Here is a 21407-nt window from a genome sequence, read left to right as displayed (position 1 = left end):
TGAAGAATCCTTCTTTTATCTGTGTGTGATGGTATGGACAGAGATGGAGAACCTTCACTGCCACCCTAAATGCAAGCTGCATTACTGGCAAGACTCAATAAATCTTCAATTGCATAAAAACTCACTCGTCATCCAGTTGAACAATTATTCATTCTCCTTCAGTGTAAATACCCAGATAAACTGACACAAGAAGAAACCTCTGGATTTAAAAGCACTTGGATATTCCTGCACGAAGTGCAGATCATCCCATTCAATGTTATTTTCACCTTCAACAGTTCTTGGAGTTGCAGATCATCAATATGAAGCATGCATCACATGAGTACATTTAGTTTTAGTGCAAGCTCAAGCTTTATCTTGAGATTTTTCAGTCACTTATCTGGTGCATCAGTTTATATTTTTGGAACACTTTCTCCTCAGGGTCTGATTCAATGTTAAAGTACAGTACTTCAAACAACCTTTCTGATGGCTCCAGACGATAATGTCAACTGAAAGCCAGCTCTGTCTGGAGTGGTGCTCAAACATTTCAGACTCTAAATAAAGGATAGGATTACTAAAGTCAAAAACACAATCATGGAGAGTTGTAGGTTTTGTATTTCCTTTCATCATTTTTGTTTTTACACTAATGTCAACTTTTCTAAATACCGTGACCCACACTTACGCTAGGTCTGCCTATTTGTGTCCATTACTATGGAATATAGCCTCTCATTTTACCAGGGTGTTTTTTCTCTGGTAACCAAAACTGTGCAAAATAATAAAGTACATATTTAATAATAACAACTTAAGTTTATCCAATGAAACTGAATTCTGCCCCCACTTTGTGTACATAAAAACTTAATTGTAGATATCAATCTTCTTAAAATTATTAATATGGAGTTGATGTTTCCCATTGTTGTGACACAGCAAAAATTCATAGCGTATGCTGAGCATTGCAGTTAACCCAATTTCTTATGATGAATCATAAGAAATCATAAGATTTGTTGCATCAGAGAATGCAACAAATCTCAGCCTAGTCTTTTCTAGAGGAAAGCACCACAGTCTACCCTAACTTATTATAGTACTTTAGTCTGCCATCACCCAAGTAAACCCTTTTTGCATCTTCATTGTTTCTCTATCTTTTTCATAACAAGAGGGCCAGAATTGTCCTGAAGAAGGGTCTCAATCTTTCACTCCTCAGATGCTGCCTGACTCACTGGGATCCTCCAGCACCTTCTCCTTTCCATGGAAATATAATTACGGATTAACTAAGATTCTACATTTTTAACATAAACTGAAAAGAACAAACTTCAAACAAAATCCACAGTCCCAGAGAGGCCATACTTGAAGGGATGGTGGAAGCAGATTTAAAAACAACTTTCAAGTGGATAAATATCCACATTAAAAGTTTTGTTGGATGATGGGAAGAGCAAAGGAGTGGGACTAATATCTGCTTCTATGAGCTAACTGCCATAGTTTATAGTGTACTTTTCTCTGCTTCTAATTATTAGACTGAGATCTCTATGCAGAATAACAAGTAACAAGCTTTCAGAGACAAGATGTGTGTAGAAGGAATGCTGAATGACCTTTGAGAAAGCATCTTATTTGAGAACAAGGACTGAATTATTTACTGGGTATTTGTTCATTCCAGAAGTCAACGACCTCAAAAAAGAAATTCTGCCGGCCTCACAACTAAATATATGAGAGTCTTGCAATAAAGGGATTGAACAAACCTGGGACCATACATTGCACTCTGCAACTCACCAGTTTGTTGTTGTCAAAGACGTGATCGTCAATCTCCTCCTCCAGACGATCAGCCGCCTTCCGCACATCCTCGAGAATTTCATCAAGGATTGACAAGCTTTTATTTGCATGCTGAATATTTTTTAGCACCTCGGCTTGGTGTTTCTCTGCAGCCAATAACTCAACATATTCTTTTTCTTCCTGTAGATTCCGAACAGCAATGAAAATACAAACTTAGAAACAATGGTAACAGAACTACTTACACCTGCCACATGGTGACTCAAACTACACATATACTGTACTTTAACAAAATATGTTCTGAAAGATTATAAAAAAGATTATAAACCTACATATGAATGAGCCAATATGGGCACTTCCATCCTGTTTCATTGTCTATTTCTGTAATCAAATACTCATATACATTAACAGTGAGGTTAATACATGCAAAATGTTAGTATGCAAAGAAATCCACATATGCCCTGCCAAAATAAAATCAAAGGACACAAATAATTTTGCCAACTTTAGCCTTAGAACCGGTCAGATCAGATATCTAGTGGGTAGGCCAGAGGAGACTTCCATAACACTGCATAAGGAAGCACCTTTTAGTAGCAGCCTCAAATGCCAAGCTCTAATTTTAATTTTCAATTAACTTATTCTGAAGTCTTGCATCAGAATAAAATGTTTCTTCCTATGATTCTATGAAAACCTTAAGTCATCTTAAAAGCCCCAATTGGATCAAATCAGTTTTTCTATATTCAACAGAATGCAAGTTTGTCTATGCAACTAGGCTTATTCAGATGAATATGCATTGTACCTTTTCAAAACCAAATTCAAAAAATCAGAGCAAGTGTCAAGGCTCTGTGGCGTCTGTGTAACAGTGCCCCCTAGTAATTACCAGTGGACTTAAAAATCCCTGTGGTGTTTACATTTCCTAACTTCCACTATTTAGAAAATAGCTTAATCTATTATTTTTCAGGTCAACAGGAGAACTGAACAATTTTTCACACTGCACCTTTTCTATTTCCGTTTTACCCATTCAATTAGTCAATGGTCTGATGGAATCTGGGACTAGGCAGAATATTTGCAGTACAGACTAGATGGGATGAAGGGCATGAATCTGTGCTGTAGTGCTCTATAACTTTATGATAGCAAGTGAGAGACAGCAAGCTCCCTGAAGAAGTTAAATTTGACATTCAGCCAAAAAGGCTGCAATGTACTCAAAAAGATGTTCTCCAAGTCTGCATAAACAGTGAAGAGGCCACAGGCAGAGAGTGAGTTGAATGGAGAATTAAAATGGCAGAAAACAATGCTCCTGTAGGCTGCATAGAGTACAGTACATTACACTGAAAGAAATGCATGTGAATCATTGCTTTTATCTGGAAAAGACCATTTGGCTACCTGGATGATGGAACACTATTGCATCTCCTCTGGTTTAATGGGAACTATGTTTCCCAACCTGAGGTCCACAAACCCCTTGCTTAATGGTATTGGCCACTGGCAGAAAAATGGTTCGGAACCCCTGATTTACAAGAAGATGTTGTAAAGTAGGAGTGGTTGGTGGTGTCAGAAGAGCAAGCCAGCAATCATAAAGGGACTCATGAAAAGTTAAAAGGGAAGGATAAAGTGTGTCTAGTGCTGGAATCCTGTTGGATCTGCAGGAAAAGGCAAAGGATGATCCACTGAATGTAAAAGGTGGAGAACTCTATAATTGCTTTCTCCAGAAAAATGAAGGCATTAGTGCAGAAATGCATGAGATGTGGTCAAGGGCTATATCCACTAAGACAGAGAAAGAAAGGTATTATCTCACAGACATTTGTGCAGAAAGTCTCATCATTGAAGCAACAGAAGTCTGCAGGGTTTGTGGCTAACCTATTTTCTGAGATGGACATGAAGATACCCTGAAAAGGGAAGGGAAGGGAAGGAAAGATCATCCATGTAAAGGTCTTGCTGCAACTCTTTGGTGCTTTTCCCAGAAAGCTGTTGGAAACAGAGATTTTCAACCACCCTTCAACCCAAACATTAACTGCTTCTCAGATCCAGCTATGGAGTAATCTAACATTTTCTGTTTTTACTTAACAAACACTGCATCATTTAATATAATTAGTCGTTAAGATCGTTGGAGATGAATAGTACAGGATACTCTTAGAAGAATCTCAATTACATATTTATTTAATTCAATGCCAGTTAGGTGACAGTGTGCAAGAGAAAGCACATTCGGAAAGGCAGTAAGTTAACAAGTAGCACTGAGACAAAAGAGCAGCAAAACAGAAACAGCAAGAGAATGCGAGCGTAAACCAGTAAACTATATACAGAGCAGCTGGTACAAGGCATGCAGAGAATCCAGAAGGTCAGGCATCAGATAGGCAACGTAAATGAAAAAATCATCCACATACAAGCAAATAATAAAGCATAATAAAGTTATTGAACATCACAAGAATGGGAGATGCTAGAGGAAGCAAGAGAAAACAATAAAACTGCTGGTAATTCTCAGGAGGCCAAGCAGCACCCCAGCAACCTTTATACCGGAATTCTCCTATACATATTTGTTTTCATATTTAGCATATGAGATCTGGTCAAACAAGGTCAGAGGCAGTGATGTATAGAGCAAAGTAAAATCAAAGCCATCTCATTCCAGAACTATAGAATTGAGAAGGAATGAACTGCAGAAGGTCTGGAGACAGCAGCAGAAAATGGAACATTGAGGATATGAGGCAGTCCCAGTGGTGACACAGGTTTTTAACACAATTCTTTGTGGCTGCTCCAACCAACAGCTTCCCAATAAACCAATCCCTCCTGCTCTTATCACCCCATCCCAACGTGTGGTCAGCAGATGCAAGAAGTTAATAATTCATAAAATACATTAATAGAAGTGAAAACTCTGACCTTTATAGCAGCTTCTCTTAAGGCTTCAAGGCGTTGTTTGCTGCTTTCTTTCATATTTACTATATCTTTGTAGTCCCCCTGAAGAACCCTCTCAAGCCCATGGACAGCCTGGAACACTGATTTCTCACTTTCATTCAACTCTTTTTGAAAAGTCTCAAAGGTGTGAATCTGGAAGATCTTTTCTTCTACAGACAGTCTGGAGTCCTTTTCTACAGTTTCAATTGCTTTCTTCATTTTGTTGATCACTACATTCTTTTGGTGAAGCATTCCAGACAGCCTCTTACAATTGTCCATAATCCAGAGCTTCCCTTTAGTGACTGCAGCCCCTCTCCCTCTGTGCAATTTGATCACATGTTTGGCCATAGCTACATGTTCTGCAGTTTGCACTGAACATAAGTAAGCTAATACAAACACAATCCAGCTAATTTCAAATTTAATCTTCTTCATTTTGTGTTATTAAATTCACAGCCACAGAGGCATTGCATGAATAACTTCATTTCTGGTCATTTACCAGCCTAAAAAGAAACAGATTGAAAATTTTGAATGACAACAATTTAAACCACTTCAAGACCATGTACAGTTATTCATAAGTAATGCTGTACTTTACAAAATTTATGATTATTTAGCCATGAAACACTTTAACATTGACAGATATTATCAATCAGATGTTTGACAACATACAAGATTCCTTAGATAGTAGTTTTCAAACCTATAATTTCCACCAGCTAGCAGGACAAGGGTAGCAATATTTTCTGTCTTTTGCTGTTTCTTTGCACACTACTCTGATTTTCTATGCTAATATTCATTCTCTTGACTGCTTCTGTCCCATCCTTCTTTTAGGACCACTTCCATTTGGCTCTCATCTAAAACACAAGTATTCTTGAATATGTAATTCCCAATACTGGTCTCTCTGCAACTACTTCTCTGTAATAGTTAATTGTACCATTTATTTCCATTTGTACTTATAATTTGTTTATCTTTTTACAAATGCTGCATATTTCATAGCTTTCATATGATATTCTGAACCATTCTGGAGGTGTCGTCGTGTTTCTGCTCACTCTAACCCTTCCACACTTCGCTTGCGGTAATGCACTCTATTGCGCTACACTGTTATAGGGTAGCAAAAGTGTAACTGACACTGGCGTAAGGTGACCATTACTCAACTTGTCAAAATATCCTCTCAACAGAGCCTTTTTATTAACTTCTAAGACTAACATCATATTGCAGCCCTCGTTATTTGATTCACCAGAATACAGGTGTCCCCCGCTTTTCGAACGTTCGTTTTACGAAACCTCACTGTTACGAAAGACCTACATTAGTACCCTGTTTTCGCTTTCAGAAGGTGTTTTCACTGTTACGAAAAAAAATTCAGCGCGTGATAAAAGGCAGAGTGCGCCCCGAGCAGCCGCTCTCCCCTGGATTGGGAACTGCTTTGCTTTAACACGTGCCTGTGAGCAGCCGTTTGCAAGAGAGTTCTATGGTATCAGAAAAGCCTGAAAGAGCTCGAAAGGGTGTTACACTTACGGTAAAACTAGACATAGTTTCGATCGTGGTGAACGAAGTAAGGACAACGTGAGTTTGGCTTGTGGAAGCTGACGAACATGATGTTGAAGAGGTTTTGGCATCCCATCACCAAGAACTGACAGATGAAGAGCTGATGCAATTGGAAGAAAAAAGGATAACAATCGAAACCGAATGAGTAATGATAAAGTACGACTTTAATTTTGAAAGGGTACGTTGGTTTAGGGGATATTTGCAGGATGATTTGAGTCCTTATTAAAGAACTGTGTGATAGAAAAATGCGCGAGGCTCAGCAGTCAAGCAAGATTTCCACATCAGGCACAGCAGACGACGAACCTCGACCTTCGACATCGAGGCGGGCAGAGATAGAAGATGAACTGCCTGCTCTAATGGAAACAGACGACGAGATGACACCCCAGTGTCCCACCACCCCAACCCCCAGGCCACGGACAGATACCGATTCGCAGAAAATGCAACGGTAGCCGGGACGCACACAGCACATCTTTAAGAAAAAAGCCAAAATAAACATGCTAATTAATTAGGTGCCGCCTAGCACATAATTGTCGGCCAGCCTCTGATCTGCATCGACATTAACGTGCCGGGCAGCACCTAATTAATTAGCATGTTTATTTCAGCTTTTTTCTTAAAAATATGCTGTGCGCCTCCCGGCTACCCCTGCGTGCTTCGTGGCACTGTATCGGGTCGGAGGTCTGGAGGGTGGGGGCCACTGCACCACCCAACCTGCGACGACTCAGCTTAACACACCATCATCAGTGTGCTCGATGTCTTCCCAATTCCGGTAAGTGATACTACACTGTACATACATTATTTCTACTTTATATAGGCTGTGTATTTTTACGGGTTATTTGGTAGATTTGGCAGCTTCATAGTTTAAAGGTTACAGGAGAGCGCATTTATGCCAACAGCGCTTGCGTGAGATTTTCTGCCGAGAGCGTTTGCGTGAGATTTTCACTATGGAGATCTGTGCAGGCAATCATTGTAGAGAAGTATTTCTACTTTATACAGGCTGTGTATTTATCATATCATTCCTGCTTTTACTATATGTTACTGTTATTTTAGGTTTTATGTGTTATTTGACATGATTTGGTAGGTTAGTTTTGGGTCTGCGAATGCTCACAAAATTTCCCCATATAAATAAATGGTAATTGCTTCTTCGCTTCATGACATTCCGGCTTACGAACCGTTTCATAGGAACACTCTACCTTCGGATGGCGGGGGAAACCTGTTATCCTATACACTGATTTTTTGAAAACTGAACCACCCCTTCGCTACGCCCCCCCGCCACACCCTATCACTGCCTCATGATTTTTCATTTAAGAGAAATACTTTATGACCACAAATATACTCTTCAACTTCCCTTGGATTGTCTGGAGATCTATTTTGTTCTGGCTTTGATCCATTCCTTTCTAGTTCTGATGAAAATTGTTTATTTCCTTCAGCTTGCTGAGTTCCAGCACTCTGAGTGTTGCTACAGTACACTCCCAACAGTTTGATCACCATTTGCCCATTAATCCAAGTGACACATCCTCATTTAATCACTCTTCTGACCTATCACACTTCACACAGCTGTGAACATGTCTTTAACTATTTCATAATCTGTTGTCTTTAATCCCCCATCTCATCGGATAACCAAGAACAGTAAGTCACCAAACTTTCTTTTTCTAACCTACGATTCAGATGGAACTATCACACTTGCACACATTTCTGCCTTCTACTTAATTCCCTATATTTAGAGATATACCATTAAGCACAGACTTACCTTGTGTCTTTTTCCAACCTTTTGTTGTGGCTTCAAAACACTCAAAAATATCTTGCCTTTTATTAACAGATTTGCTTTCTGAACACTTGCTCTACTTCCCTTTCATCCATGCCTCTGGTTAAACCCTCCCAGCAGCACAAGCAAATCTGTCCACAAGGACACTAGTTCCGATCCTGTTGAGTTCCATCCCATCTGGCCCGTACAGGCCTCACCTATCTAATGTATTAGACACTGAATACCGTTGTTTAGAGGCAACTAAAAGAGGACAATAAACACGTGCATCTTGTGGAATAAATACTAAAGTGGAAATGCAACAAGAATCTAAAACCACCTCTTTACACTGTATTTCCAGCCATGCGTTCATCTGTGCTATCATCCCATTTCTATACCAAATGGTACACAATATCAAGAGTAATCAGCAGATTACTACTCATTAAAATTTTGCTTGATCATATCACTGTCTCCTTAAAGCTGGGGTTCCCAACCTGGGTTCTACGCACTCTCAGTTAACGGTAGGGATCCACAGCATAGAAAAAGGTTGGGAACCCCTGCCTTAAAGCCTGTCTGCAGGGCCTCATCCTCTTAATGAGGCTCCAACTCCTCGCTCTCTACCTCATATATTCTACAGCAGTGGTCCCCAACCTCCGGGCTGCGAAGAATGCAGCGGTAGATGGAAAGCACCCAGCACATCTTTAAGAAAAAAGCCGAAATAAACAAATGGGTGGCACCTAATTAATTAGCTTGTTTATTTCACAGTTGCTGGTGAACGCAGCAGGCCAGGCAGCATCTCTAGGAAGGGGTACAGTCGACGTTTCAGGCCGAGACCCTTCGTCAGGACTAACTGAAGGAAGTGTGAGTAAGAGATTCGAAAGTGGGAGGGGGAGGGGGAGATCCAAAATGATAGGAGAAGACAGGAGGGGGAGGGATGGAGCCAAGAGCTGGACAGTTGATTGGCAAAAGGGATATGAGAGGATCATGGGACAGGAGGCCCAGGAAAAAGGAAAAAGGGGTGGGGGTGGAAAACCCAGAGGATGGGCAAGGGGTATAGTCAGAGGGACAGAGGGAGGAAAAGGAGAGTGAGAGAAAGAATGTGTGCATATAAATAACGGATGGGGTACGAGGGGGAGGTGAGGCATTAGCAGAAGTTAGAGAAGTCAAAGTTCATGCCATCAGGTTGGAGACTACCCAGACGGAATATAAGGTGTTGTTCCTCCAACCTGAGTGTGGCTTCATCTTTACAGTAGAGGAGGCCGTGGATAGACATGTCAGAATGGGAATGGGATGTGGAATTAAAATGTGTGGCCACTGGGAGATCCTGCTTTCTCTGGCGGACAGGGCATAAGTGTTCAGCAAAACGATCTCCCAGTCTACGTTGGGACTTGCCAATATATAGAAGGCCACATTAGGAGCACCAAATGCAGTATATCACCCCAGCCGACTCACAGGTGAAGTGTCGCCTCACCTGGAAGGACTGTCTGGGGTTCTGAATGGTGGTAAGGGAGGAAGTGTAAGGGCATGTGTAGCACTTGTTCCGCTTACAAGGATAAGTGCCAGGAGGGAGATCAGTGGGAAGGGATGGGGGGGGACGAATGGACAAGGGAGTCGCGTAGGGAGCAATCCCTGCGGAAAGCAGAGGCGGGGGGGGAGGGAAAGATATGCTTAGTGGTGGGATCCCATTGGAGGTGGCGGAAGTTACGGAGAATAATATGTTGGACCCGGAGGCTGGTGGGGTGGTAGGTGAGGACCAGGGGAACCCTATTCCTAGTGGGGTGGCGGGAGGATGGAGTAAGAGCAGATGTGCGTGAAATGGGGGAGATGCGTTTGAGCGCAGAGTTGATGGTGGAGGAAGGGAAGCCCCTTTCTTTAAAAAAGGAGGACATCTCCCTCGTCCTGGAATGAAAAGCCTCATCCTGAGAGCAGATGCGGTGGAGATGCAGGAATTGCGAGAAGGGGATGGCATTTTTGCAAGAGACAGGGTGAGAAGAGAAATAGTCCAGATAGCTGTGAGTCAGTAGGTTTATAGTAGACATCAGTAAATAAGCTGTCTCCAGAGATAAAGACAGAAAGATCTAAAAAGGGGAGGGAGGTGTCAGAAATGGACCAGGTAAACTTGAGGGCAGGGTGAAAGTTGGAGGCAAAGTTAATAAAGTCAACGAGCTCAGCATGCGTGCAGGAAGCAGCACCAATGCAGTCATCGATGTAGCGAAGGAAAAGTGGGGGAGATACCAGAATAGGTTCGGAACATAGATCGTTCCACAAAGTCAACAAAAAGGCAGGCATAGCTCAGACCCATACGGGTGCCCATAGCTACACCTTTAGTTTGGAGGAAGTGGGAGGAGCCAAAGGAGAAATTATTAAGAATAAGGACTAATTCCACTAGACGGAGCAGAGTGGTGGTAGAGGGGAACTGATTAGGTCTGGAATCCAAAAAGAAGGGGAGAGCTTTGAGACCTTCCTGATGGGGGATGGAAGTATATAGGGATTGGACATCCATGGTGAAAATAAAGCGGTGGGGGCCAGGGAACTTAAAATCATCGAAAAGTTTAAGAGTGTGAGAAGTTTCACGAACATAGGTAGGAAGGGATTGAACAAGGGGGGATAAAACCGTGTCGAGGTATGCAGAAACGAGTTCGGTGGGGCAGGAGCAAGCTGAGACAATAGGTCTGCCAGGACAGACAAATTTGTGGATCTTGGGTAGGAAGTAGAAATGGGAAGTGCGAGGTGTGGGAACTATAAGGTTGGTAGCAGTGGATGGGAGATCCCCTGAGCGGATAAAGTCAGTGATGGTGTGGGTGACAATGGCCTGGTGCTCCTTAGTGGGGTCACGATCGAGGGGTAAATAAGAGGAGGTATCCGCGAGTTGTCGCTGTGCCTTGGCAAGGTAGAGGTCAGTACGCCAGACTACAACAGCACCCTCCTTATCGGTGGGTTTACTAGTAAGGTTAGGATTAGTGCGGAGGGAGTGGAGAGCAGAGCGTTCGGAAGAAGTGAGGTTGGAATTGGAACAAGGTGTGGTGAAGTCGAGACGGTTGATGTCCCATTGGCAGTTAGCGATAAAGAGATCCAGAGCAGGCAGAAGACCAGAGCGGGGTGTCCATGAAGAGGAGGAGGGGTGGCTCCATCCCTTCCCCTCCTGTCTTCTCCTATTTTTTTTGATCTCCCCCTCCCCTCCCACTTTCAAATCTCTTACTAGCTCTTCCTTCAGTTAGTCCTGACGAAGAGTCCTGGCCTGAAACATCGACTGTACCTCTTCCTAGAGATGCTGCCTAACCTGCTGCGTTCACCAGCAACTTTGAAGTGTGTTGCTTGAATTTCCAGCATCTACAGAATTCCTCGTGTTTGAGCTTGTTTATTTCGGCTTTTCTCTTAAAGATGTGCTGGGTGCGTTCCGGCTACCACTGCACCCCGGCCCAGAGGTTGGGGACCACTGTTCTACAGCACTCAAGGACATCCTTGGGAAGCAATATTATTCTGTCTTTCTCTTCCTTCCCTCTTGAACTGCAGAAGGCCATCTACTGAAACATGCTTTTGATGGTACACACCAGTTCACTGATGGGCTACAGAGATATCAGCTATTGCTGAAGCTCCAAAACCCAAAGCTCAAGACTCCTCTAACAGCACCTCTTTGCAGGGTGCAACCTGGAGTTGCCACGTGGCAGAGTAGGCATTCCATAAACCCTACCACACCCATATGAGATTAACTGTGCAAATATATGCATAACTTAAAAACAAAAATACTTACCAGCAACACCTCAACCAACTCCTTTCCTTGTCCTGATCACCTCATTGTCTTCCTGTGATATCATACCTTGACTTCTCTACATCTTTTACTTTCGTGTTTTATTCCTCCAATCTGTTATCCAGCACTTTAAGCTCTATTTTCACCTTTCTTTCAGGGTGCTTTTCCAGATTCTAGATTCCACATCTGTAGTCTCTTGTAACTGCTTTCCCAGTTCAACCACATTGATTCAAACACCGTTAAAACACCAGTACGATATGGAACTGTACTCCCTTACTTTCCTTATCTCAAGCTGCTTATAAGTAGACAAAATCCCAAATTTGGGAATGCCGTTGAAAAAATTTCCCTTGGAACTAATAAGTGAGTTGTCAGGAAGAGTGGGGAAGCTCCAGTCATGTAGTTCAAGTTAATGGCCATTTAACCATACACATGTAGAACAGTTAAATGAAACATCGTTCTGGGGCCAAGATTCAAAACACACTAGATATAGTTATAATTCAACACATACAGTTACAACATAATATTAGCACAAGTCCCTGACTGTTACGGCAACACTCACAACACGCTGGAGGAACTCAGCAGGTCGGGCAGCATCCGTGGAAACGATCGGTCGACGTTTCGGGCCGGTACCCTTCGTCAGGACTGAAGAGGGAAGGGACAGAGGCCCTATAAGGAGGGTGGGAAGGAGAAGGCTGGTGGGTTCCAGGTGAAAAACCAGTCAGGGGAAAGATAAAGGGGTGGGAGAGGGGAGAGGGGAGGCAGGGAGGTGATAGGTTTTTTCTCCAACGGCGTTCTGAGAGGCGGGACTGCGCAGGCGTGTGACGTCGGGCAGTGCAGCGCGGCAGATTTAAAAGGACAGACATCCTGCTTCGGGTTTGATTCGAAGAAGGAGTCTGAGAGTCTGAGTGGGAATGCCGAGAAAGACATTTTTGAAATTTTTGATTTTTTTTCTCCAACGGCGTTCTGAGAGGCGGGACTGCGCAGGCATGTGACGTCGGGCAGTGCAGCGCGGCAGATTTAAAAGGAACAAAGCCTCATAGAGCAGGCAGCGTAGTTTGCGGTCTGCGGAGTGAGCCGGGAGCAGAGTGAAGACTTAAGGGCTTCGGCTCAACGGGCTTAGGTGGAAACGGGCGAGGCGAGGAAGGTTTGGCACTCATTTTCTCTTGTTATTTGAGGAGAGGGGCAGTATGAGTGTGAGGGCAGTTTGCTGTTCTCGGTGTCGGATGTGGGAGGCCCTGGAGTCTCCAAGCCTCCCGGACGTCTACATCTTCGCCAAGTGCATCAAGATGCAGCTCCTAAGGGACCGCGTTACGGAACTGGAGCTGCAGCTCGATGACCTTCGTCTGGTCAGGGAGAGTGAGGAGGTGATACGAGAGGAGTTGCAGGCAGGTGGTCACACCGGGGCCATGGGAGGCAGACAAGTTGGTCATGGTTAGGAGGGGGAAGGGGAAGAGTCAGGTAATAGGGAGTACCCCGGTGGCTGTGCCCCTTAACAACAGGTACTCCTGTTTGAGTACTGTTGGGGGGGGGACAGCTTACCCGGGGGAAGCGACAGTGGCCGTGCCTCCGGCACGGAGTCTGGCCCTGTAGCTCAGAAGGGTAGGGCAAGGAAGAGGAGGGCAGTTGTGATAGGGGACTCAATAGTAAGGGGGTCAGATAGGTGATTCTGTGGATGCAGTCCAGAGACCCGGATGGTAGTTTGCCTCCCTGGTGCCAGGGTCCGGGATATTTCTGATCATGTCCAAGATATCCTGAAGTGGGAGGGTGAGGAGCCACAGGTCGTGGTACATATAGGTACCAATGACAGAGGTAGGAAAAGGGATGAGGTCCTGAAAGAAGAATATAGGGAGCTAGGAAGAGAGTTGAGCAAAAGGACCGTAAAGGTAGTAATCTTGGGATTACTGCCTGTGCCACGCGACAGTGAGAGTAGGAATGCGATGAGGTGGAGGATAAATGCGTGGCTGAGGGATTGGAGCAGGGGGCAGGGATTCAAGTTTTTGGATCATTGGGACCTCTTTTGGCGCAGGCGTGACCTGTACAAAAAGGACGGGTTACACTTGAATCCTAGGGGGACCAATATCCTGGCAGGGAGATTAGCGGGGGCTACTGAGGTGACTTTAAACTAGAATGGTTGGGGGGTGGGAATCAAATTAAAGAGGCTAGGCGTGAGGAGGTTAGTTCACAACAGGGGGATGGGAACCAGTGCAGAGAGACAGAGGGGTGTAAAGTGAGGGTAGAAGCAGAAAGTACTAAGGAGAAAAGTAAAAGTGGCAGGCCGACAAATCCAGGGCAAGCATTAAAAAGGGCCACTTTTCAACATAATTGTATAAGGGCTAAGAGAGTTGTAAAAGAGCGCCTGAAGGCTTTGTGTGTCAATGCAAGGAGCATTCGTAATAAGGTGGATGAACTGAAAGTGCAGATTGTTATTAATGATTATGATATACAGACATGGCTCCAGGGTGACCAGGGATGGGAGCTCAACGTTCAGGGATATTCAATATTCAGGAGGGATAGACATGAAGGAAGGGGAGGTGGGGTGGCGTTGCTGGTTAAAGAAGCGATTAACGCAATAGAAAGGAAGGACATAAGCCGGGAAGATGTGGAATCGATATGGGTAGAGCTGTGTAACACTAAGGGGCAGAAGACGCTGGTGGGAGTTGTGTACAGGCCACCTAACAGTAGTAGTGAGATCAGAGATGGTATTAAACAGGAAATTAGAAATGTGTGCAATAAAGGAACAGCAGTTATAATGGGTGACTTCAATCTACATGTAGATTGGGTGAACCAAATTGGTAAAGGTGCTGAGGAAGAGGATTTCTTGGAATGTATGCGGGATGGTTTTTTGAACCAACATGTCGAGGAACCAACCAGAGAGCAGGCTATTCTGGATTGGGTTTTGAGCAATGAGGAAGGGTTAATTAGCAATCTTGTCGTGAGAGGCCCCTTGGGTAAGAGTGACCATAATATGGTGGAATTCTTCATTAAGATGGAGAGTGACATAGTTAATTCAGAAACAAAGGTTCTGAACTTAAAGAGGGGTAACTTTGAAGGTATGAGACGTGAATTAGCTAAGATAGACTGGCAAATGACACTTAAAGGATTGACGGTGGATATGCAATGGCAAGCATTTAAAGGTTGCATGGATGAACTACAACAATTGTTCATCCCAGTTTGGCAAAAGAATAAATCAAGGAAGGTAGTGCACCCGTGGCTGACAAGAGAAATTAGGGATAGTATCAATTCCAAAGAAGCAGCATACAAATTAGCTAGAGAAGGTGGCTCACCTGAGGACTGGGAGAAATTCAGAGTTCAGCAGAGGAGGACAAAGGGCTTAATTAGGAAGGGGAAAAAAGATTATGAGAGAAAACTGGCAGGGAACATAAAAACGGACTGTAAAAGCTTTTATAGATATGTAAAAAGGAAAAGACTGGTAAAGACAAATGTAGGTCCCCTACAGACAGAAACAGGTGAATTGATTATGGGGAGCAAGGACATGGCAGACCAATTGAATAATTACTTTGGTTCTGTCTTCACTAAGTAGGACATAAATAATCTTCCAGAAATAGTAGGGGACAGAGGGTCCAGTGAGATGGAGGAACTGAGCGAAATACATGTTAGTAGGGAAGTGGTGTTAGGTAAATTGAAGGGATTGAAGGCAGATAAATCCCCAGGGCCAGATGGTCTGCATCCTAGAGTGCTTAAGGAAGTAGCCCGAGAAATAGTGGATGCATTAATGATAATTTTTCAAAACTCGTTAGATTCTGGACTAGTTCCTGAGGATTGGAGGGTGGCTAATGTAACTCCACTTTTTAAAAAAGGAGGGAGAGAGAAACCGGGGAATTATAGACCGGTTAGCCTAACGTCGGTGGTGGGGAAACTGCTGGAGTCAGTTATCAAGGATGTGATAACAGCACATTTGGAAAGCGGTGAAATGATCGGACAAAGTCAGCATGGATTTGTGAAAGGAAAATCATGTCTGACGAATCTCATAGAATTTTTTGAGGATGTAACTAGTAGAGTGGATAGGGGAGAACCAGTGGATGTGGTATATTTGGATTTTCAAAAGGCTTTTGACAAGGTCCCACACAGGAGATTAGTGTGCAAACTTAAAGCACACGGTATTGGGGGTAAAGTATTGGTGTGGGTGGAGAATTGGTTAGCAGACAAGAAGCAAAGAGTGGGAATAAACGGGACCTTTTCAGAATGGCAGGCGGTGACTAGTGGGGTACCGCAAGGCTCAGTGCTGGGACCCCAGTTGTTTACAATATATATTAATGACTTGGATGAGGGAATTAAATGCAGCATCTCCAAGTTTGCGGATGACACGAAGCTGGGTGGCAGTGTTAGCTGTGAGGAGGATGCTAAGAGGATGCAGGGTGACTTGGATAGGTTGGGTGAGTGGGCAAATTCATGGCAGATGCAATTTAAGGTGGATAAATGTGAAGTTATCCACCTTGGTGGCAAAAATAGGAAAACAGATTATTATCTGAATGGTGGCCGATTAGGAAAAGGGGAGTTGCAACGAGACCTGGGTGTCATTATACACCAGTCATTGAAAGTGGGCATGCAGGTACAGCAGGCGGTGAAAAAGGCGAATGGTATGCTGGCATTTATAGCGAGAGGATTCGAGTACAGGAGCAGGGAGGTACTACTGCAGTTGAACAAGGCCTTGGTGAGACCACACCTGGAGTATTGTGTGCAGTTTTGGTCCCCTAATCTGAGGAAAGACATCCTTGCCATAGAGGGAGTACAAAGAAGGTTCACCAGATTGGTTCCTGGGATGGCAGGACTTTCATATGAAGAAAGACTGGATGAACTGGGCTTGTACTCGTTGGAATTTAGAAGATTGAGGGGGGATCTGATTGAAACGTATAAGATCCTAAAGGGATTGGACAGGCTAGATGCAGGAAGATTGTTCCCGATGTTGGGGAAGTCCAGAACGAGGGGCCACAGTTTGAGGATAGAGGGGAAGCCTTTTAGGACCGAGATTAGGAAAAACTTCTTCACACAGAGAGTGGTGAATCTGTGGAATTCTCTGCCACAGGAAACAGTTGAGGCCAGTTCATTGGCTATATTTAAGAGGGAGTTAGATATGGCCCTTGTGGCTACGGGGGTCAGGGGGTATGGAGGGAAGGCTGGGGCGGGGTTCTGAGTTGAAGGATCAGCCATGATCATAATAAATGGTGGTGCAGGCTCGAAGGGCCGAATGGCCTACTCCTGCACCTATTTTCTATGTTTCTATGTTTCTATGAAAGGTGAAGAAAGAATAGGGGAAAACACAATGGGTAGTAGAAGGAGGGGGAACCAAGAGGGAGGTGATAGGCAGCTGGGGGAGGGGGCAGATTGAAATAGGGATAGGGGAAGGGAGGGCGAGGGAATTACCAGAAGTTGGAGAATTCTATGTTCATACCAAGGGGCTGGAGACTACCTTGACGGTATATGAGGTGTTGCTCCTCCAACCTGAGTTTAGCCTCATCATGGCAGTAGAGGAGGCCATGTATGGAGATATCTGAATGGAAATGGGAAGCAGAGTTGAAGTGGGTGGCAACCAGGAGATCCTGTCTGTTGTGGCGGACGGAGCGGAGGTGCTCGACGAAGCGTTCCCCCAATCTGCGTCGGGTTTCACTGATGCAGAGGAGGCTGCACTGGGAGCACCAGATGCAATAGATGACCCCCCAAGAGGCTCACAAGTGAAGTGTTGCCTCACTTGCAAGTTTGGGGCCCTGAATGGTGGCAAGAGAGGAGGTGTAGGGACAGGTATAGCACTTGCGATTACAGGGAGAAGTGTTGCTTTGACCCCAGCATCTGTAGATTATTTTGTGCCCTGAGTGTTACAACCTGAAGACTGATAGGTTGACATCAAGTGCATGTTTATGTAAGAGAGTATAATGTTACTGAAGTTATTGCAATAAAACAGACAGGTATATAAATATCTGAAACAGTACCAATACAATAAAAGATGAAAAGTGACCAGGGTAGGATGTGAGTTTGGGGGGGGGGTGGTGGGGGGGAGAGAGAAGATGAATTGAAACGACAGGGCATTCAGACAGGGTATGCTGGGTGATAGTATGATGTTAAGAAGTCTAACAGCCTGGGGAAGAAGCTGTTACCCAGCCTGACAGTTCTGGTCTTTATGCTGCTGTTCCTTCTGCTTGATGACAAGAGGTCAAAGAGATTGTGGGATGGATGGTCTTTGACAATGCTGGAGTACTGAATCCATCAGGAAAACAAGCTTCCCCTCCACTGACTCTGTCTACACTTTGTGCTGACTTCGAATAGCAGCCAATATAATTAAGGGCCCCTCCTACTCGGTTCTCCCTTCTCCTCCTTCCCATCAGGCAGAAGATACAAGACCTTGCCAATATGTACCACCAGACTCAAGGACAACTTCTCTCCTGCTGTTCAAACTCTTGTTGTGACCTCTTACATGATAAATTCCTGTTCCTCAGCCTACCTTGTCATATTCCTTATACTATATTTAGTTACCTGCACTGCACTTTCTCTAACTGTAGCACAATATTGTACATTGTCCTCCTTTTTGTGCTACCTTGAAATAATTATGTACATAATTATCTCTCTGGATGGCATGCACAACAAAAGTTCTTCATGTGATAATAACAAACAAGTTGCTAATTTACAGCAGTTATATTCAGCCAAGTATCACATTCCAGGCACACTTATTGATGTTCCCCTAATATGCATGCAACCACTTTCACTGACCCTAGAAATGAATAGATAAACGTATGAGGAGAGTTTGATGGCTCTGTACCTGTACTCCCGACGAACAGGGGGCGGGGGCATCTCGTGGAAAGCTATGGAACATTGAAAGGCCGAGACCCTAGATAGGTTGGGCATGGAGAGGCAGTTTCCAACAGTGGGAGGGCCTCAGACCCAGAGGGCACAGCCTCAGAGTACAATATGAAGGAAGGTATTCAGAGGGAATTCATTGCCACAGACGGCTGTGGAGGCCAAGTCATAAGGTATATTTAAATCGGGGAGCTATCAGTTCTTAATTAGTATGGGTGTCAAAGGCTCCGGGGAGAAGGCAGGAGAACAGGGTGGCAGGGGGGAGACACGATGGGCCAAATGGCCTGGCTCTACTCCTATGTCTCACGGTCTATGGGTCACTACATGGTGAGCAGCGTTATCTGTCTCGCTATGGTTACCACACGGTGACGGCGTTTTCTGCCTCGCGGCCTACGGTCACCACACGGCGAGCAGTGTTACCTGCCTCGCGGTCTACAGTCACCACACAGCGAGCGGCATTATCTGCCTCGCAGTCTCTGGACACCACACGGTGAGCAGCGTTATCTGTCTCGCTATGGTCACCACACGGTGACGGCGTTATCTGCCTCGCGGTCTACAGTCACCACACGGCAAGCGGCATTACCTGCCTCGTGGTCTCTGGACACCACACGGCCAGCGGCATTATCTGTCTCGCGGTCTACAGGCACTCCATGGAGAGCTGCATTATCTGTCTCGCGGTCTACAGGCACTCCATGGAGAGCTGCATTATTTGTCTCGTGGTCTACGGGCACTCCACGGAGAGCTGTGTTATCTGTCTCACTTTCTATGGTCACTATATGGTGACTGCGTTATCTGTCTCGCGGTCTATGGTCACCACACGATGAGCTGCGTTATCTGTCTCGCGGTCTGTGGGCACCACACGGTGAGCTGCGTTATCTGACTCGCGGTCTATGGGCACTCCACGGTGAGCGGCGTTATCTGTCTCGCGGTCTATGGGCACTCCACGGTGAGCGGCGTTATCTGTCTCGTGGTCTACGGGCACTCCACGGAGAGCTGTGTTATCTGTCTCACGGTCTATGGTCACTCCACGGAGAGCTGCGTTATCTGTCTCACGGTCTATGGTCACTACGCAGTGAGGGCGTTATCTGTCTCACGGTCTATGGTCACTCCACGGAGAGCTGCGTTATCTGTCTCACGGTCTATGGTCACTACGCAGTGAGGGCGTTATCTGTCTCACGGTCTATGGTCACTATGCAGTGAGGGCGTTATCTGTCTCGCGGTCTATGGTCACTACGCGGTGAGGGCGTTATCTGTCTCACGGTCTATGGTCACTCCACGGAGAGCTGCGTTATCTGTCTCGCGGTCTATGGTCACTACGCAGTGAGGGCGTTATCTGTCTCACGGTCTATGGTCACTCCACGGAGAGCTGCGTTATCTGTCTCACGGTCTATGGTCACTACGCAGTGAGGGCGTTATCTGTCTCACGGTCTATGGTCACTATGCGGTGAGGGCGTTATCTGTCTCGCGGTCTATGGTCACTACACGGTGAGCTGCGTTATCTGTCTCGCGGTCTATGGTCACTACGCGGTGAGGGCGTTATCTGTCTCGCGGTCTATGGTCACTACGCGGTGAGGGCGTTATCTGTCTCACGGTCTATGGTCACTATGCGGTGAGGGCGTTATCTGTCTCACGGTCTATGGTCACTATGCGGTGAGGGCGTTATCTGTCTCGCGGTCTATGGTCACTACACGGTGAGCTGCGTTATCTGTCTCACGGTCTATGGTCACTACGCAGTGAGGGCGTTATCTGTCTCACGGTCTATGGTCACTACGCGGTGAGGGCGTTATCTGTCTCGCGGTCTATGGTCACTACGCGGTGAGGGCGTTATCTGTCTCGCGGTCTATGGTCACTACACGGTGAGCTGCGTTATCTGTCTCACGGTCTATGGTCACTACGCGGTGAGGGCGTTATCTGTCTCACGGTCTATGGTCACTACACGGTGAGCTGCGTTATCTGTCTCGCGGTCTATGGTCACTACACGGTGAGCTGCGTTATCTGTCTCGCGGTCTATGGTCACTACGCGGTGAGGGCGTTATCTGTCTCACGGTCTATGGTCACTACGCGGTGAGGGCGTTATCTGTCTCGCGGTCTATGGTCACTACGCGGTGAGGGCGATCTGTCTCGCGGTCTATGGTCACTCCACGATGAGCTGCGTTATCTGTCTCGCGGTCTATGGGCACTCCACGATGAGCTGCGTTATCTGTCTCGCGGTCTATGGGCACTCCACGATGAGCTGCGTTATCTGTCTCGCGGTCTATGGGCACTCCACGGTGAGCTGCGTTATCTGTCTCGCGGTCTATGGGCACTCCACGGTGAGCTGCGTTATCTGTCTCACGGTCTATGGTCACTACGCGGTGAGGGCGTTATCTGTCTCACGGTCTATGGTCACTACACGGTGAGGGCGTTATCTGTCTCTCGATCTACCGACAACTTCACATCCTGAAGAGTGCAGGTGAGTCCCTCACCTCCGCCCTCGGAGTGTCATCCCCGTCACCTCCGCCCTCGGAGTGTCATCCCCGTCACCTCCGCCCTCGGAGTGTCGTGTCCCCTCACCTCCGCCCTCGGAGTGTCGTGTCCCCTCACCTCCGCCCTCGGAGTGTCGTGTCCCCTCACCTCCGCCCTCGGAGTGTCAGGCCCCCTCACCATCTCTCCTCCACAGACTCCGACCCGCATTCCCCAACACCCGGCATCAGACCGGCCGGCCGGACTTAGCCGAAGCCCAGGAGCGAGAAGCCGGCCCTCAGAAGGGGTGATGGCGCTGGCGCAGGTCTCGGCTCGCTATCACCACGTCAAACCCCCGCACCCGGCCCGTGGCCACTTACCGGCTGCGCGTTCCCCACCGGGTGCGCGCCCAGTGCCGTCACCGCCCGACCGCGGGTTGGGGGCGTTGCCGATGACGTCTCCAGGCATCGACAACCGCCGGGGACGTGATGTTTAGCAGGCGACGGAAACGCCGTCTTA

General features: G+C 45.9%; 1 protein-coding gene across 4 annotated transcripts in view; it reads right to left on the bottom strand.

Moving 5' to 3' along the window:
- The window catches only part of tmco3 (transmembrane and coiled-coil domains 3), a 63784-nt gene extending 42446 nt beyond the window's left edge, over window positions 1-21338 (bottom strand). For 2 of the 4 annotated variants that reach the window (XM_063051205.1, XM_063051209.1), the window contains exons 1-3: window positions 21269-21338; window positions 4600-5114; window positions 1738-1917 (exon numbers count right to left, since the gene is read on the bottom strand). In XM_063051205.1, the coding sequence (XP_062907275.1) occupies window positions 1738-1917; window positions 4600-5046 (627 nt within the window). In that variant the 5' untranslated portion in view covers window positions 5047-5114; window positions 21269-21338. The other 2 variants (XM_063051207.1, XM_063051208.1) reach the window with 2 other exon arrangements.
- Between the last annotated feature and the right edge of the window lie 69 nt (window positions 21339-21407).

The sequence above is a fragment of the Mobula hypostoma genome, chromosome 6 (genome assembly GCF_963921235.1).
Source record: "Mobula hypostoma chromosome 6, sMobHyp1.1, whole genome shotgun sequence".
Lineage (NCBI taxonomy): Eukaryota > Metazoa > Chordata > Chondrichthyes > Myliobatiformes > Myliobatidae > Mobula > Mobula hypostoma.
The sequence above is the reverse complement of the archived record's forward strand: the minus strand, read 5'-3'. Positions and strand labels throughout refer to the sequence as shown.